Here is a 19,496-nt window from a genome sequence, read left to right on the forward strand (position 1 = left end):
GCTCCAGCTACTTCTACTCTTTAATTTTATTTTTTGAAGATTTTAAGTAATCTCTACACTCAACGTGGGACTCGAACTCATGACCCCAAGATCAAGAGTCACACAGTCCGCGGACTGAACCAGCCAGGCGCCCTGAACTCTAACTACTCGCAATGGAAGTGAAACATCGGTGTGGAGGTTGACATCACGAGAAGATCTCGTCCCGTGAGCAACGGCAGGCCTCCTGCGAGGCCGAGCTCTGCCACCACGGTGAGGGCTGCAGCTGAACCCGGTCTCGCGGGTCCTCTGACGCGTGTGCCCAGAAACCCTCGAGAAGAGAATGGACTCTGGGCGGAACCTGAGGATCACCCAAAGCTGCGACAAAGAGAAGGGTCTTACTGTGATCTTTTCCTCCTGGGCGCTGAGGGACTTCTCGAAGTCCTCGTGTTTCTTAAGGAGCGCCTCCACGCTGTCCAAGGAGTCTCCCAAGTCTTCGTTCAGCAGGAAGGCCTGGAGAGAGAGACCGAAGCGCTCAGAGAGACGCCCCCATCCTTTCTCCCTTAAGGCTTTTGGCCAGCAAAGGAGAGGGTGGCCGGAACACGCAAACAGGAGATTCTACAGCTTTTAAACTCGCAAGATCTCTTCCAGAAAGCCTAACGCCCTCAACACTAATCTCATGAGAGGGTGACCCCCGAGCCCGGCGGCGGGAGGCAGCGGCGCTGGGGGTCCCTCGGCGAGCCCTCCTCTCCCGATTCACAGCCGCAGCGCTGGTGACTTCCTGCCCGAACCAGGCCGGCCGCCCCAGCAGCAGACGCCAGGGGAGGCCAGCGCGGCACGTGGGCCGTACCTCCTGCTTGCTCATCCAGTTGTCCACCTGCTCGGTGTCGCGGTAGAAGAGCTGCAGGTCCATGCACTGCTCGTACTGCTGCCGCCGCAGCTCCCACAGCTCCAGCAGCGCGGCCCGCTCCTCGGCCAGGATGCTCAGCTGTGTGTGTGGGGGGGGGAACAGGAGGGCCGTGAGGACAGGGCAGGGCAGGGCGGCCGCCCACCCCCACGTGGAGTTGTCTAACCCTCACGCTCATCTTCAGGCCTGTTTTCGGGCTGGCAAAAGGGGGCGAGTCACAGGCACTTGTGTCAGCCACGTCACGGGGAAACACGCAGACCCTGAGCGGCGTGTGTGCTCACGCGAAGCAGAAGAGGGAACTCCAGCTCGTCTAGAATTATTTTACTGCCACGTTATCAAAGGACATTAGGTCAAAATGCTAAGGAAACTTCAGGTGGCAGAGGAAGGGCATCTTTCTAAGGGCGGGCAGCAGGAACGGAGTCAGGGGTCTCTGCGGACAAACGTCGACTGGGTGGGTGGCCCGTAAAACACGGGCAGCGAGCAAATGCCCCAGACGGCATTTTTAGGCCCCAGAGTTGATAACAAGTGTCTTTGGAAGGTCTCTTCCTAGTCTGCACAATCTTAAAACATCACTCTCCGTGTTCCTCAGCTATCCGTACACTCCGATCCCGTGGCGTCAACTAAAGAAGGCGATTCCTTTGGCTCCACTGCTAATGCGGGACTCCACTCCCTGCAAAGTCCTCTTTCAGTAGGAGATGGGTCACAATCGCCCCAGACGGCTGGGACTTTCCGCCTCCGATCACACAGGTCTTCTTTCTCAGTCCCTCAAGGAGCTGCCCCTGCACTTCCCAGCACAAACTCTGGGGAAGCTTCCCGCACACCATGGCCACGTGGCCTGGGTACTCCAGGATGGGTTAAGAGCTCTCGGAGGCGCTCCGCTGAGGAACCTCTCCTCGCTTACCTTCTCTCTCACTTCATCCGAAGCATAATGCCCAGCGGCCAGCAGGGCCTGTCCGGACTCATCTGCAGATTTAAAGCTGTCCTCGTGAGCGTCGATCTCACCCTGCAGCGAGAAAAGGCACGATGTATGCCAGCAACGCAGAAAACAGAGATGCTGACAGAGATGCTGACTTTCACACAGACGTTACAAATCAGGATATCCCATCTCCATCGAGGAGCGGGAGCAGCAAGGAGGCCACGCTCCCTAACATCAGTCTGGGTTACCAGCCACAAGGGCACCATTTACTGGGAAGTCTTTTTGCCACTGACTTCTCAGGCCACCTCTGTCCAATCTTATCACACTGCCATATGCTCGAGGGGTCTGAGCCCTGACTTCTGTTCCGCTGGGGTCTCTCTGCCCTCCTCTGCCAGAGGAGTAGCTTTAGGATTTTATAGTACCTGATAGGGAGCTGCTTCCCCTGGTCCCACCCCGTTCTTCAAAATTGCCTCAGCTGTTTTTGAGGCTTTTTTTTTTTTTTTTTCATCTAAATCAAGTTTAGAATCAGCTTGTCTCACTCCGGAAACAAAGACCTGCCAGGTTTCTGTGTGGAACAGCACTGGGCATAAAGGTCCTAGGGAGAATTTTTCTACCTTTACAAAAGATTGTTCCAGCCGCACGAGAGAAGGCGTTCTCCTTTTCTCTTTCTTTCTTCAGTCTTTCAACAAAGCCTAACTGCCTTCTCCACAAATGTCTTCCAAAACCTTTGTTAGACATATTCCCAACTACATTATACTTTGATACAATTATAAGTAGCTTTTTTAAAAAGGTATGTTTCTGTTGCTGGTATATTTGACATTCATATATTGACTTTTTTGTATCTACCACATTAAAGCCTCTCAGAAGGCTTACAGTAATAATAATTTTTACAGTCCTGTTTCATAGTGCTTTACAAAACTACTCAGCCATTCAAAACCTTTCTAGGTAAACCTATTAAGAGCCCATAAAAACAGTTTTCTTTGGAACATAGCTTAGGAAAAAAACAGAGTAAGAAATTTAATTACACCAAATATGAGACTCAGCATTTAAATGAAGACACTGTTTAAGACGGTACGTGACTGATGCACAAAACGGTTACACCTCCATCCTGCCAGGGTGAGGCCCTCACTTTTCCAGACCAGCTTACTCTTCTGACATTTAGTCCACTTCGCCATCTGTGAGAAGCAGGCAGAGCCAGTCTCCAAAGGCAAAACCAACAACAATCCCGTGGTGAGAGCCACCGGTGGACAAAGTTTCAGCCACCTGGCTGTGAGAGTCCCATCCTGATGCCTTACAAGCTAAGGCCTTTCCTTCTAGAAGATGTTGGAAATGCTACCTTATGCTCCTGATGCCTGTCCAGCAGGGCTTCCGCCCCGGCCACGTCATTGGCGAGCTCATCTGCATTGATGAGGGCTTTCATCTCAGTCACCCAGCTGGTCAGGTCGCGGAAGTCAGCAAGGAATCGCTGAAGCCTAGAGAAAACCCAGGTAAGTCGTTAGATGTTCCCAGTGGAGAGCCCGGATGAGAAATGCCTTTCTAATAAAGCTCTGAATTCTGTCCTCAGACAACTCTAGTCCTGGGATACAGAGGATTCTTCAGTCTGACCATAAAGGAGACCAAGAGAAGTTATGAAATCAATCCTTTAAATCAATGCTTTAAAATCTAGGTTGTGTCCACTACTGTGATTCCCCATGGTCCCCTCCCTCCAACTTCCTTGTCCTTCCCCAGCTCCAGCTCTGGTGAGGAATTAGCATCCTTTCATTTCCTAGTCCTCGATTTACTCAGTTGTAATGGTATATTCTTTCCACTGGTGCCCTGATCGCTAAGGAGAGATGCCCACTTCTACTGGTCATAATGCAGCAATATAAAATGGGAAGATATTCACAAAGTCATAAATACAACACACACACACACACACACACACTCTCTCTCTCTCTCTCTCTCGGCCAGTCTCCAAACACATAGGTCATAGGCAGGAAAAGGCCCCACGCTGAGCCCGGGGAGAGGTTTCCCACCTGTAGGAGTCGTTGAGGCGGGCGTGTCTCTCGGCGGCCAGAGTCCGGATCTGCTCCCAGTTGGCAATCAGCTCCTCTCGCTTCACTTGAATCTGCGCGGCGCTCAGCGGGTGCGACTGCTGCAGGCGGTCGGCCTCGGCGCACAGGGCTTTGACCTGGAAACGGCCCCCTTCAGACTGTGCTCACAGCCCCCCCCCCCATGCTAACTCAGGCATGGCTGCTTTCCGAACCCACCTTGTCCTCCAAAGCAGCAAGATCTCTCTCCAAACCCTCGTGCTTCCGCAGCAGAGCCTGAACGCTTGCCAGGTCGCGGCCAAAATCATCAGAGGCCATTAACTGCTCCTTTTCCTTAATCCAGCTGATCGTCTCATCCACATCCCTGTGGAAGGGAGACACCAGGGCAGCCATTTACGGCGACCATCTAGAGCTGGGGATGCCAGACCCCGGGCAGCTCCAGCATCTTCTTGGCATGTGCCGAATCCGGGACCTGGTCCCCCAGGTGCGTGCCCGCGCCCCGCAGCCCGCCCCGGCTCAGTACCTGTTAAAACGCTGAACCTCAGCTGCCCCGAAGAGCTTCCCCTGTCTCTGCAGGGCCAGTCCCTTCAGCCGCTGCCAGGCCGCGTTCACTTCGTCCTGCTTGGTCTTGATGGTTTCCTCCTCGGGGTGCTGCTCCTACATGAGGGAGAGCAGAGGCCGGCCTGGGTCCTGAGCCCCCAGCTCCTCCCAGTCTCTGCCTCGGCAAACCCTCATCTTTCCGAAGAAATACTGGGTTTTTGTGTGAAATGAAGCCAAGTTTGTATAAAACTAGCTTCCTGGGGCACCTAGACATCTCAGTTGCTCAAGGGTCTGACTCTTGATTTCGGCTCAGGTCATGACCTGGGGGTCTTGAGTTCGAGCCTCACTTCAGGCTCCACACAGCCTGTTTAAGAGTCTCTCTCTTCCTCTCCCCCACCCTCCCCGGCTGGCTCTCACGCTCTCTTGCAAGTAAATAAATAAGTAAACATAACTGGCTTCCATTTCGTCTTACCTAAAAAGGGGAGAGTCACTATCTATCCCTTGAAGTAGATGGTGAGGCCATAAAGCAGCAGAGGTCATCAATACCAAAAACCTTTACGTTGTAACAACACTTCGGCCGCTGTAGGGTGGCCTCACCAATGTACCCATGCCTGCCCAAGTGCTGGGAAATCTGTTATTTCGAATGTTCACGAGCCCATCATGCATTCCTGCCCACAGACGTGATCTTCAGGGTCTGCTCCTCCCTTCAGACTGGAGCTCTCTTTAAAAGCATCCTTCCCCACCAACCACATTTTTTAAATAAATGTGGTTTAATAAATAATTAACTCAATAAATAAATTTATTTAATAAATGTAATAAATAAAAATGTTTTTGTTTTAATAAAACTAAGACGTAAAGTAACAAATGAAGCATTTCAGGGTTCTGGGATCCATCTGTGAGATCTCGGGCTTGGCCTGACCGCTCTTCTCAGCACAATCTGAGGGTGCCTCGAGGTTCTGGGGCAGGGGGTGGGGGCTCACTTTGGAAGGTGAGGTATTTCTGAGGAATGCTGGCTCTTCATCACTGGCCAGAGAGGGAACAAGTACCAGCCCTGAAGCAGATGCATACATTTAAGATTTAGAGCCCCCAAATCAAGTTTCCCTGAAAGCAGAAACTAGTTCCTGCTGCCGGACATCTGTGGAGCGCTCTGACCCCCGCTGCAGACACAGAGGAGAAAGCGGCAGCTTAAGGAGCCGGCACACAGGCAATGGGGAAAGGTTCCATTATCCCCTCTTAATGGCTCAGAGCCGCCAGGGGAGAGCCCATTCATTACAGGGTTCCCCAGGCTCCCAGGAGAGCAGGCAGGCGTCCGTGGATGCCGGCCAACCCCCAGAGGCATTCACCACCACACCCTCATCTGGGAATCCTTGACACCAGCTGCAGCAACCCAATAAAAGCATCGCCAAGCCCTACCCGAAAGTGGGTGGAGGCAGCAGATGAACTCTGCCCTTCCTGCCCGTGGCCACAAGCTAGAAAGCAGTTTCTACCTTAGGAGTAATCAGCACTGCTGCCTTACTTAGATCTGAGCAAAACTCTCACACAGGCTTACCAAACCTCGCTCACTCAGAAACCAGGGAAGTGCTCATCGAAATTTTCTTCTGGGGCCCCTTGGGGGGGCTCAGTGGGTGAAGCTCAGGTCATGATCCCGGGATCGAGCCCCACATCGGCCTCCTTGCTCAGCACTGAGTCTGCTTCTCCCTCTCCCACAGCCCCTGATTGTGCTTCCTCCCCCCCAAATAAATAAATAAAATCTTAAAAAAAAAGTCATTGGAAAAAAAAAAAAAACCATAAAATTTTCTTCTGAAAGCATCGGAGAGTTCTATCAGGACAGGGAAGGTGTACAGAGCACGGCTGCCTACCTGAATGAGCTTGGCGGCAAACTGGTTCACTTCATTAACTCTTTCTTCATGGGCAGCCATATCTGTTTGAAACTCTTCAAATTTCTTCTGTAAAACCTCCACGTGCTCCAGGTCCTGGCCCAGCTCCTCAGAGGTCACAATCGCTTCCTATTCGGCGACCATGAGAAAGCCAGAGTCACCGACCGACACTTGGAAACAACGGCACCCAGAAACGCAGCTCGCACTCTGCAAACCCGCGCCCGGGACGCGTACCTTGTCATTGATCCAATCCATCACGTCCTCACACTCGCGCAAATACTGCACGAGCTTCTGGGCCTGCAGCAGTTTGACTCCCTTCTCCCGCATCTTCTCCAAAAGCAGCTCCCACTGGCGGTGCAGCTCCATCAAACGAGTCTGCGGGTTAGAAATCAGCCCCAGAGATCACAACCGTTTCTATGGGATCTGGCTCCTCCACAGACTTCCCACAGGTCAGAAACCCCACAAGTCAGAGCTCAGAACAAGTCTTTCTAAAGATAATCTCCCCCCAAAAAAGATACTCCTCGAAAGGAGAGGAAACCAGAACTCTGAGAACAGGAAACAGTAGACAGCATACAGTGGCTCCGGAGGTCTTAAAGAACAAAAGAACTGACCTTCGCAGGTGGATTTTGATTGTGGTTTACTTCAGGGGATTATATTCAACTATTATCGATATTCTATTGTTTATAATTAATGTCTTAATAATGAGGCATTAAGTGGGATTCCTGGGTCAGAAGGCTACTGTGGAAGGAGAGAGGAGGAAATGACATGGAAACTGAGCAGAAATCCCTGAAGGGTGTGCTCAGAATTTGTGGAGGGAAACAATGACACGAGATCCTATGGGCACCGTGAATGCAAAGAAATAATGACAAGGCCCAAGTCAACAGGAACACCTTCATATAAAAGGGGAAGAGGGCACCTGGGTGGCTCAGGTGGTTAAGGGTCTGCCCTCAGCTCAGGTCATGGTCTCAGGGTCCTGGGATCGAGTCCCACATGGGGCCCAGCGGAGAGCCTGCTTCTCCCTCTGCCTCTCTCTCTCTCTGTCTCTCATAAATAAATAAATAAGATCTTTAAATTTAAAAAAATAAAATAAAATAAAAGTAGATGGGATGGTGTCCTGAAACGTAATCGCGACTGAGACGGATTTTTGGCAGAAAAGGTTTTGGAACTTCTGTGAGAAGATAGTTTATGGGGGTGCCTGGGTGGCTGAGTGGTTTAAAGCCTCTGCCCTTGGCTCAGGTCATGATCCCAGGGTCCTGGGATCGAGCCCCACATCGGGCTCTCTGCTCAGCAGGGACCATGCTTCCTCCTCTCTCTGACTGCCTCTCTGCCTACTTGTAATCTCTGTCTGTCTAATTAATTAATTAATTAACTAATTAAATCTTTAAAAAAAAAAAAAAAGATAGTTTATGGTCCAATATGTCTTGGGTTGGGTTTATTTTCAACTTCGCCTGAGAGTGGCAGCCCGAGGCCCAAACATACTCACTTCCCAGCATCTTTGGGTTCCCATTGGCAAAGTCCTAGTAAGGACCCGTCCACAACTGGGGGCACGTGATCACCAATTCCAGTTTCTGGGATGCTTTCCGGTATCTAATCCAATCTCAGTGTGTTGCCTCTGCCTACCCAAGATACTGGGAGTTTCCACCTAACACTGGTAGGCCAAAAGGCAAACACACGGCAAGGCTGAAACACTCACAGAAGAGAAGTCTGGGATTCACCCATGGTTGAGACGCCCCTCCCAGCTGCCTAAAAACTTGAAAGCCAAGGGACAGCCAACATGGGTGGATCCTCTTAGAAACAAGAGTGTGCGGTTTCTCGTGAAAGGAGAAACAGCAGTGGGAAATAAACGCTCACACAATTCACTTCCACCACTGGCAGGATGCAAAGCCGCCTGCCAATGGGAAGAAAGTGAAAGGCACTCCAAGGTTGTGGGGGGAGGGGGGGACACAGGCAAGCAGCAGCCACTCAATGTTCCACCTACTCGGATATGGGACCCGATGTGGGTGGCGGTGACTATGGGGCGCCACGCGGTCCGGTACGGTGTGAAAGTCTAAACCGGCGACAGACAGGTTATCCAGGACGCAGAAGCAATCTTCACCCTCCACTCCCCACCCCCGTGAACCAGCCTGCCAACCGCTCTGAGTTATAGGGCCAGGTGAAGCTCCAAGCCAGGATCACCAGGGGAACTGTGAATGAAAGCCCTTTGCTCCAATTAAAAACGAGACCACTGGGGCACCTGGGTGGCTCAGTGGGTTAAAGCCTCTGCTTTCGGCTCAGGTCATGGTCCCAGGGTCCTGGGATCGAGCCCCGCATCGGGCTCTCTGCTCAGCAGGGAACCTGCTTCCTCCTCTCTCTCTGTCTGCCTCTCTGCCTACTTTTGATCTCTGTCAAATAAATAAAATCTTTTAAAAAAATAAAAAATATAAACATATAAAAATAAAAACAAGACCACTGAAGGCTCCCCCCAAAACCTAACCCTCAAGTCCATGGTCAGTCTCCCACAAAGTTCCCTTTCACACCCTCAGGTAAGGAACTAGGGCAAAGCCTGCTCCAGTACTGGAACCACCTCCCGCTCCTGGTGCCTCTGATCTTGGACACACTGCAGGTCAGAGTCCAGCTTCCCCAGCGCACTACTGCCCGGGAGCAGGAGGGGGCGGGCAGGCAGGTGCACTTGGGGATTGCATGGAAAGAGGCCGGGGCGGCCCGGTTCTGGGGCATGAGCAAACAGCAGGAGCTTGCAGAGAAGCAGCTGGCCAAGAAACAGAAATGACATACAGCTTGGAAAAATATAGGAAATAATTGTCAGTAGACAAAGGCGTGGACTGGAATTCCAACGGCCATCTACTAGCTGTGGGATTTGGAGAAGTTACTCAAACTTCTCGGAGCTTCTGTGTCTTCCCTTCCATACTGTGGGGATGGGGGTACCTAGCGAGCTTCTACTGGAGATCAAAGACGACTTGTGTCAAAATGGCCAAGTGTTTGCACATAAATAGCTACTCAACAAACAGTGGCTAATAGGACTTTTAAATACTGCTTTAGTAAGACTCCAGGAGAAGGGTCGTCACTAACAGCTGAATGGAGTGAGTGTTGGAGTCTCCTCCTCTCCAGATTAATCACTAAAGTCAAGCACCTAACCTGTCTCTCTTGTTTCCCTTCTGCCGCCTGGTAATACACTACTACATCACCATGCACTCTGGAAAACAACTTCTATCGAGCAAATAATACAGCAGGCTGCTTTCATTTACTTCAAGATGGTGGACAAAACAGTGGGGAAACGAGCAGAAAGATACTTATATTTAATCGCAGAGACACATGGTACATATTTAATCGCGGGGATACATGTTAATTACCCAAATGGGTTGAATGTAATTAAATAGTTGGTCACGTGGCATTCAGAATTTACTCTTCTACTCACGTCATAACTAGTAATAGTTAATTATTAATAATAAGCCCAGGGCTGACTTCAAGTCTTCAATATGAGACTGTGGAGTGCATTAGTGCAAAAGAGAGACAATAGGTATTTATTGTTGAAAACCACTAGACCGGATCCTATGGGAATGAAAGCTCCACAAGGGTGCTGGGGAGGAGGGGGTGAGGCGTCTCTACTGGGGCTTATGAATGTAGCTTTCATCGAACTCTCCATAGTTGCCTTGACTGGTAAGGGACTGCAAAGGCCAGTCCCTCAAGAGAACGGGCCTTTGGATGACAAAGAACAAGACACACAGACAGGAAGGAGATAAATCAGAAACAGGAAAGAGTATCCTGTTATGAGAAACCAAGTGTGCAAACTTCATCCTAAAGAGGTCTGCTTTCCCTTAGTACCTTGGTACTGGAAATGTTAGGGCCCAGACAGATCAATTATCCGTGAACTGGAACCAAATGGGCCCAATCACACAATGTAAGGACATTTGCTTCACAACTGGCTGCTTCAGTCACTAGGTCACCGACCAACAGGTGCCACAAGTCACTGCTCACAGCTGGGCCCTTAACTGGCTTGGGGACGAGACCTCAGCAAACCACCTCCTAGGGCAAGTCACCAAGATCCAGGCCTCGAGTTTTCAACAGAGAACTTTATGGTGTCTGTGATTAATCCTACTGATCTTTGTGTCCTAATCCCCAAATTCGCCAATTTCACTAACATGCTCTCCCCTCTAATTACCATCTATACATTTAGGTTTCATTTATGTAATCTTCTTTAAAGTATAATCACATTCTAATCTGTTTTACAAAAAGAATATTAACTCCCCACTGAGCAGACACATACTTGTTTACATTCATACTGAATCATCATATTACAAAGGCAAAACTTCACAAATTCTCTGAAAAGGCTAGAAGAAGCTAGTGACTTTGGCTCAGATCACAATCTCATAGTTCATGGGATCGAGCCCTGTGTCGGGCTCCACACTCGGTGGGGAATCTGCTTGAGGGTCTCTCTCTCCCTCTGCCCCTGCCTCCCACTCTTGCTCTAAATATAAAAATCACCAAAAAAGCTAGAAAAGGCTTTTTTAGAAACCCAAATTGGCACTTAATCCACATTCCTCCCCCAACCAGACCAGATGGCCTCCGGTAGCAGGCACAACTCCTACTCACCCTTATGGTTTCAGATGCAAAGTGCCCTTCTGAGATCATCAGGTTACCAGTTTCATCCAGTTTAACAATGGCTCCTGAGTTGGCCTGGACTTCAGCTTCAAAGGCCTGGTGCTTCTGCAGCTTGCCCTGTTGGGGGACCGTGAGGGGAGACACAGCTGCAACCACATGCCAGCCACCTTTCTGCCCCGCCCCGCCTCAGGTCCCCTTAGTTCTCCCCTTGTGAATCCCGTTCCCTCTAATTAGGGACACTCAGCATCGCCCCCACTTCCCCACAATTACTCAAATACTCTGACCTCATCTATACGGCTTTTGGAAGCTTGGCCACTGAGGGCCACCAACTTTGTGCTATCTTTACTACCAGGAAATTAGCCTTTATGTGGACATCCAATCCCTCTAGAAATACAGGGCCACACCAACAATTAGCATGTACAATTTACTCCTGGATAATAATCCATCCACATTCACTCAGTATATGACACTTTCTTCTCTTCTTGGAGGACTCTGGGGGTAGTAAGAGAACCATGTGTTCCACTTGCTAAAAAAAAAGTCCTTCACCAAAATCAATGAGAAGAAAGGCTCTGTCCTTTTTTTAAAAAACAGCTTTACTGAGGCACAATTTATATCACAAAATTAACTTCAGTTACAATTTAGTGATTTTTAAAGGCTTGCTTCTGATAAGACTTACCAGTGAGTTGCTTAAAGAGATATCTAACTATAAAATCTCCATCAGCAACACTATTAGTGTGTCTTTCTCGAAAACTCATATTCTAAGAGCTCAACCCGGGCCACCTGGGTGGCTCAGCTGGTTAAGCGACTGCCTTCGGCTGGGCTTGGGTCATGATCCCAGAGTCCTGGGATTGAGTCCTGCTTCAGGCTCCCGGCTCCACGGGGAGTCTGCTTCTCCCTCTGACCTTCAACCCTCTCATGCTCTCTCTCTCACAGTCTCTCAAATAAATAAATAAATAAAATCTAAAAATAAAATAAAATTAAAATTCCAAGAGCTCAACCCAGACCCTCCCCGTGAAACCACCAACAGTTGCAAGGCAGTGCTTTGAGAACCATCAGCTAGAAGCATCCAGAAAAGAATGCCCCCGAGATTCCACATACATCTTCATGTGTACAGTATAACACACACACCAAGGGCTTTTCAGAATAGTGAGTTAGTCCTGCCTTATGTCTGATCTACATTCTTCTTGCTCAAGGTCATAATTAAATGACTTTTGTGTGACTTTGGGGCAAAAACATTTGCACTCCTGAGTCCTGGCAGGAAACTCAGGGAGATGAGACGCACCTGCAAGTTGGTTGGGTCTTTGTAATTCTCATCGGATGCGATTTGTAGTTTCTCCTGAATCCATTTCTCCAGCTCCTCAGCATCTCTCTGGAAAAACTGGAATCGATAAGAGTCTTCGAGCTTCTGGCGCCGGAGGGTAGAGAGCTCCTTGAAGCGGTGGTATCTGTCTAGGACCTGCTGCCGCCTCTCCTGGATGTCCTCTGCTGTTTCCAGCACTTTGACCCCACTTGGGTCCATTTTCTGAAAAGACAGAATGCCCTGAACTAAGTAAGCACCACACGACCAAAGTGGCTTTTACGGAGTCAGCCTCTCTGAAGGAAAAGAATTACCAGAGAGCCCTGGCAGGTGAACGAAAGGAGAAGGGAGTCCCTTCTCAGGACGGAACAACGAGCATCAACTCTAGTCCTTTGTGAAAAACAGCCATCCACTCGCTGCGACGGTCCCTCAGAGGACGCCTCACCAACACCACAGCCAAACCCAGAGAAACTGGGAGAACTAGAGCTTCCCAGCAATTCTACACAGGCTTGAAGGATTCAAAGGAAATGCCAAAGTGGTTCTCAAAGAAGTACTGAGAAATCCATTCGAAGGTCCTGAAACCTGGTCTCTGCACTCCACTGTGTGGAGCTTAGGAAGAATTTTCTCTTACTTAAATTGGGTTTTCTATCTCTCCAGAACTCAGCCTATTATCCAATGAAGAAAAGGGGAGGATTACAAAGTAACCCGGTCCTTAACGTCAACGAGACTTCACCTAGTCAGAGCCCCTGAGGTCCTAGTTCTCGGGAACCATAATCCCACAAGTCTTCCTCAGGCCACCAGAGCGTCTGCGCCAGGAACAGGCGGTGTCCCGTGAATGTGCACAAACGGAAAGTCACAGTGCAACTTAAAAAAAGAAAGTGTGGTGAGTTGCACACCCAAACCTAGTAAAAATGGTAGGTCAACTACACTTGAGTTAAAAAAAAAAAAAAATTCAGGTTTATGTCACAAATACTTGCATTACATGAATTTTAAAGCAATGGATGCTTTACATAAAAAAGAGTTATGGTGATTACTAATAAACAGGAGGTTGTGCCTCTAAATCTGGATCTGATGTGATACTCAAAACCAGAAATCTAAACACAAGAACAAGAAGGTGTGGTGCCAGGTTTACCCTGCCCTCTGCCCGCCTGCTCCCGTGGATGGCACACTGGCGTTCAGCATCAGTTTCAAGTTCGCTACAAGGGCAGGCTGATGGAGGAAGCAGCACTCCCCACAGTGCTCAGTTGGCCCCAACTTTAAAACCCCAGATTTCTGGACACTTTCACCAAAATCTCACGTCAAAAAGAAAACCTGACCTATACGTGGGCAAAACCCAGAAGAGGCACCCCACGCTCTTTAGGAGTAAGCGTGATTCCTCTAACCTACGGACCACAGCGGGACAGAGGTACAGACTGTTGACGAAGAGCTTCTAAATCGGGCACCTGTGTGGCTCATTCGGTTAAGCGACCGCCTTCGGCTCAGGTCATGATCCAAGGGCCAGGGATGGAGTCCCGCATCCGGCTTCACTGCTCCTTGGGAAGCCTGCCCCCCCCGCCCCCGCCTACTGTGATGTCTCTCTCTGTCAAATAAATAAATAAAATCTTTAAAAAAAGAAAAAAGAAAGAAAAAAGAGCTTCTAAATGTGACAGTACCACATGACCTTTTGCGAGGCACTTTCCTGTGCCTTGGTTCCCTACGATGACTAAAAATGGCAGGTGAAAATGGGGCATCTCAGAACCTGTCGGAGGTCAAATTCCATTCTACAGAAGATTCAGAGATTTGGTGGGAAAGCAGAGCAGATAAACTTTTTAGCCCCTCCGGCTACTGCCCGTAATTTATATACGGTATAAAAACTGTGCTGGCCAGGAGACATTTGAGAGCTCTTCTGGCTCACCGGGCTGGGCTAACAGGAGACAGGAAACAGACGGCTCCCAGCATCCAGCTGGGACGGAAACAGCCTGGGTGGGATCCGGTGAGGTCACTGTTTTTAACTCTTTAGGGATTAAATCAGCTTCAAGAGGTGGCAACAAAGCATCCTTCAGACCTGATCCACTCTAGGACTACCTTCCTAGAAAGCTACCAGATTCCTTACCAAGAGGACATAAGGGGATTCTGGCCAACCACCATCGTTTCCAAACTATTCTCCACATACTGACCCCTTCTTTTGGTTGTATTATTGTTTCTCCACAAAGTCTGGTTGATTGGGGCGCCTGGGTGGCTCAGTGGGTTAAGCTTCTGCGTTCGGCTCAGGTCATGATCTCAGGGTCCTGGGATTGAGCCCCGCATCGGGCTCTCTGCTCGGCAGGGAGCCTGCTTCCTCCTCTCTCTCTGCCTGCCTCTCTGCCTACTTGTGATCTCTGCCAAATAAATAAAATCTAAAAAAAATAAAAATTTTAAAAAGAAAAAAGAAACATGTTCTTGGCCACATCGCTCCCATGCTTTAAGATCTTTCACGGCTCTGTTCTGAGGGAGGAAAGGATCCAGCTCTTTAGCAGGGCGTGGTGATCTGGCCCAGCACATGAGGCTGGTATCAGCTCTCTTCCATGTTCCCTACCCTCTAGGCATGCTGAAATATACTTTCTTCTCCAAATACAGGATTCCCTTGAAAGACTCCACGCTAGCGGGGCGCCTGAGTGGCTCAGTCATTAAGCGTCTCCCTTTGGCTCAGGCCATGATCCCACTGTCCCGGGACTGAGCCCTGAATTGGGCTCCCTGCTCAGGGAGTCTGCTTCCCCCTCTCCCACACCCTAACTCAGGTTCTCTCTCAAATAAATAAATAAAACCCGAAAAAAAGAAAAAAAAAAAAAAGAAGAAGAAGAAGAAGAAGAAAAAAGACCTTAAGCTAGAGACGCTGTGTGGCTTTGTCAGTGAAGCATTTGCCTTCAGCTCAGGTCACAATCCTGGGGTCCTGGGATCAAGTCCCATTTCAGGCTCCTTGCTCAGCCGAAGCCTGCTTCTCCCCCTGCCTGCCGCTCCCCTGGCTTGTGTATGAGCTTGCTCTTTCTCCCCTTTGACAAGTAAATAAAATCTTAAAAAAAAAAAAAAAGAGGCAGACTCCCAGCTATTTGCTATTTGCCTAGGCCTCCTCTGTGTAGAATGTTCGGCCTCTCCTCTGACTGGATAACTCCTATTTATACCTCAACGCCCAGCCGAGAGGAGTAAGCCGCACGTTCTTGCCTCCTCCCCACGCTGGGCTCCACGCTCCCTCCTTCCCTCCTCCTCAGATTTAATCACACTTTTGTGCAGATTTATGAAGCACTTGTATAGACTTCCCACGGTATAATTAGACGGAGCACCCTAATCTTTGTATCCGCGATTTCTGGCATATACGGCCATTAAGAAAAGTGTTGACAAACAACCAAGGATATGCTGAGTGCTGGTGCTGCTATGCAGGACACGGGAATTCACTTGTAAAAGGTGAGACCAGAGCCCCATCGTCCGACCGAGTCACCCTCTCCATACTGTCAAACTGGGATTCCACCTGGGGAAAAGCCAGATTTGTGACAAGAACAGCAAATGGAGAACGAGTGTCTGCAACCAGGCGTCAGCCTGCTGAGCAGAAGGAATTACTAATCTGGGCCTGAGCACATGGCAGTTTTGAGAAATGAGGTGGCCTCTTCGCTTGGCTGGGGAGGCGGGGGTGGGGTGGGGGGGGCTTGATGAAACAGAGCTCAAGAAGGCCGTTCCGTTATCAACAGACCGCTGTGTCTGGAAAAAATATCTTCTATCCTTGAAACCAAAATCTGAAGGTGCCCTTAAACAATTAAATGTCTGGGGGTGCCTGGGTGGCTCCGTCAGTTAAGCATCCAATTCCTGGTCAGTCAGTGATCTCAGGGTCCTGGGATTGAGTCCCCGAGTCAGGCTTCATCCTTGGCACGGAATCTGCTTGAGATTTTCTCTCCACCCACCCTCTGCCCCTCCCCCTGCTCCCTCCCTCAGGTAAATAAATTATTTAATAGATAAATATATTATTATTTTTTTTTAAGTAAACATCTGGGGCACCTGGGTGGCTCAGTGGGTTAAAGCCTCTGCCTTCAGCTCAGGTCATGATTCCGGGGTCCTGGGATCGAGCCCCACATCGGGCTCTCTGCTCCGCAGGGAGCCTGCTTCCTCCTCTCTCTCTCTCTGCCTGCCTCTCCGCCTACTTATAATCTCTGCCTGTCAAATAAGTAAAATCTTAAAAAAAAAAAGTAAACATCTGTTTGCGGCAGAGCGGAATTTCTGTTAACAATACTTCGTCACAACCGGGCAGAATCTGAGCGTGCCTGCGGGCTGACGGCCGGCCGGGCTCTTGACAAGGATCACGAGCACTACCAGCCACACAGTCTAGAATGTAAACGTGACTTCACGGACTCGCCTACACGGTCTGCTCCGGCCTGATCTCTTATCAAACTCCCACGCCAACTCCAACAAGTTACAGGCCCTGGCAGGGCCCATTTCCCAGCTCAGGAAGTCCCCCTTAGGCAGGACTGTCCTCTCCCACTCACAGCTCCAGCAGCGAACACCACACAAAGCCCTGCAAGTCTAGAGCAACTACCTTGTCCCTGTCCTCTCTGCGGTCCTCAGTCGGCAGTCTTCACTGCCCCCATGCTCTTCAGAGGACCGTCACATTCTGCCAGGTTTTCTCCCTGCCGTCTTTGTGGTTCTTTAGTAAATTTAGAGTTCCTAAGGGACTATATAAAAAAGACCTTATCTTCCTCTTCCTCTCTGACCACAGCACTCGGCACACATTAGAGTCAGTTACATTCGGAACTTGGAAACAGAGAAACTGCTGCCACTTCATTATTAAGTAGGCAGGGGACACAAGGTCATCCAATAACCAAGTCACAGAGCCTACCTGGGGTGAGCCGGGACCCTCTGGTTCCCAGAACCAATGATTCTGCCCATGACTGCAGCTGCCATACTCTATTTTTATTTTTTAGAGATTGTATTTATTTATTGGATAGAGAGAGACACAGCGAGAAAGGGAACACAAGCAGGGGGAGTGGGAGAGGGAGAAGCAGGCTTTTCACCCCAGAGCAGGGAGCCCGATGTAGGACTCGAACCCAGACCCCAGTGTCATGACCCGAGCCGAAGGCAGACGCCCAGGTACCCCAGCATACCCTTTATTGGTGGCTGTTTGCTTATTCCTTCCTTTCACTGTTATTTTTCCCATCACCACTTTGGATGGAGAAGGAAGAATGCAGATATTTAATTATTCAAAAAATAAAAATTGGGCACCCGGCTGGCTCAGCCGGTGCCGCATGTGACTCTCAGGATTGTGAGTTTGAGTCCCACACTGGGTATAGAGAGGACGTGAATAAAAACTTAAAAAACATTTTTTTTTAAATCAAGAAATAAAAATTGATTTTGCTTTTGTAAGAATGAGTCTTAAGGTAGCAAACAATCAGGGTTAAGAAATTACATACTTCCTTTGTTCTAATCTCTTGGGAAAGGGTTTCAGATGAAGAAACAGCAGGAAATTGTGCCTAATTTGCTCCCTCACAGAATTTTCTGGCAACAAAATGTGCCATGGAAGGTGCAGGTATGTACGAAACCAGCACAGTGCACATGAGCTCCTGCAAGATGTCTGAGTCCTGGGACGCTTGGGTGGCTCAGTGAGTTAAAGCCTCTGTCTTTGGCTCAGGTCATGATCCCAGGGCTCTGGGAGCCTGCTTCCCTAACTCTCTCTCTGCCTACTTGTGACCTCTGTCTGTCAAATAAATAAATAAAATCTTAAAAAAAAAAAAAAGTTTGAGTCCTTAGATTAATGCTTAGGGCATCTGTCCTGCTTCTTCACACACAGGATTCACTGCATTTCTAAAATCCTTTAGCTGCCACGGAAATTTCAAAGAAATCACATTGGGGAGCAGGCCCTTTGTGATGAAGCCAAGAATCTCTAACATAATGTGGCAAGGGCACCACCTTAGCAAGTCCCCCTGCGTGGGTCCTGCCTGTGGATTTGACTCTACCAATCCAGGGAGACAGTCCAGCGAGGCCCTGCTGAAATTAACCAACCTAAAAGGCCCTCTTTGTCACCCCAGTGAAGTAGAACGAGTCAATTCTATACCAAGTGCTTTGGTCAGGCAATAATGGACTTTTCTTTCCTGCAGATCAGCTGACGTCAGTAGGTGGGAGCTCTGCCAAGCCACCACTGGCTGTCCCTGGGGAGCTGGGCATCTGAAAGTCATCAAAGCTCTCCCACTGCTGTGGGCCTGCAGGATCCTCATTTGCATGGTTACAGGAGCCTGAAATGATGCATTAATAAGAGTTCCCCACCCCTTAACCTGAGAGGGAGCTGTCTCCAAGTTCATCTTTAGACACTCTAGTTTCCTTGCTCCGAAATGGGTCATTTCCATTGATTATATTAAAAATAGGAAAAATATTCCTATCACCAAGAAATGCTGCCACCGGAAGACGTGTTAGCCTCTCACCCAAAACTCTGTGAGGGAGTCAGTGGAATTTCCTGGCCTCAGCTTGTGTGAGCAACACGTCCCCCCCAGGACCGAGGCTGTAGGCTGCAAGAACTCCACCCCTGGCCTGAAATATGCAGCTGACTGATAAGGCGGGCTCCACTGAGAATGTTCCAGGCTGGTTCCCAACCTTAATGGGATTAACACCTTTTGAGAGCTAGAAAGGAAGACTTTGGGAAATGTGCCATTAAAAAACAATCTCCAGGGGTGCCTGGGTGGCTCTGTGGGTTAAAGCCTCTGCCTTCGGCTTGGGTCATGATCCCAGGGTCCTGGGATCGAGCCCCGAATCGGGCTCTCTGCCTGCCTCTCTGTCTACTTGTGATCTAAGAAATAAATAAAATCTTAAAAAAAAAAAAAATCTCCAACCACACTAGCCTATCTATTTTACTAACTGCCTAAAAAACCACAGAGGGACCAACTTCCTAGGATGGCAGACAACTGCTTATCTCGAAGGAGTCCCTCAACTCTGATTTTGCCAATCAGGTCCCTGTCCACGGAAAACAGAGGGCAAACGAAGCACTGAATATATTCTCTGTATGTTCAAGGGCAGCTTCCCATGGAAGATCCTGAAGAAAAAAGTCGTATTTTTGCTAATATTTTTCGCAAAGACCGAAGATGCAGGCTATTTATAAATGCTGCAATGCAGCAGTCAAAATGTTAGCCGCATCATTCACCAAGGAGTATGAACTGATCTCAGGGGATAAAACAGGAATTACAACTATGTCCTCTATTGTAATAAATAAAAAGACCTTGTCAGCATTCTTACGATACTGCCAGATCTCTGGGAAGAAAGAGAGGGGTCTAAAGATATGAACCTTGGGCAGAAAGTTCTAGCTTAATCCAAAGATGTAACACGCCCGAGAATGACTCCTCATATCTGACGCAAATTCAGACATATTATCATC

The 19,496-nt window shown here is 49.1% G+C and overlaps 1 protein-coding gene across 16 annotated transcripts in view; it reads right to left on the reverse strand.

The window, feature by feature from the left end:
• Positions 1–19,496, reverse strand: part of SPTAN1 (spectrin alpha, non-erythrocytic 1) — a 61,097-nt gene that overhangs the window by 36,273 nt on the left and 5,328 nt on the right. For all 16 annotated transcript variants that reach the window (XM_032308317.1, XM_032308329.1, XM_032308322.1 and 13 more), the window contains 11 exons: positions 12,125–12,364; positions 10,834–10,959; positions 6,481–6,621; positions 6,229–6,375; positions 4,353–4,486; positions 4,049–4,193; positions 3,815–3,969; positions 3,136–3,271; positions 1,785–1,886; positions 827–964; positions 379–489 (listed from right to left, as the gene is read on the reverse strand). In XM_032308317.1, the coding sequence (XP_032164208.1) occupies positions 379–489; positions 827–964; positions 1,785–1,886; positions 3,136–3,271; positions 3,815–3,969; positions 4,049–4,193; positions 4,353–4,486; positions 6,229–6,375; positions 6,481–6,621; positions 10,834–10,959; positions 12,125–12,361 (1,572 nt within the window). In that variant the 5' untranslated portion in view covers positions 12,362–12,364. The remainder of the gene's footprint in view (positions 1–378; positions 490–826; positions 965–1,784; positions 1,887–3,135; positions 3,272–3,814; positions 3,970–4,048; positions 4,194–4,352; positions 4,487–6,228; positions 6,376–6,480; positions 6,622–10,833; positions 10,960–12,124; positions 12,365–19,496) is intronic.

The sequence above is a fragment of the Mustela erminea genome, chromosome 12 (genome assembly GCF_009829155.1).
Source record: "Mustela erminea isolate mMusErm1 chromosome 12, mMusErm1.Pri, whole genome shotgun sequence".
NCBI classification, from domain to species: domain Eukaryota; kingdom Metazoa; phylum Chordata; class Mammalia; order Carnivora; family Mustelidae; genus Mustela; species Mustela erminea.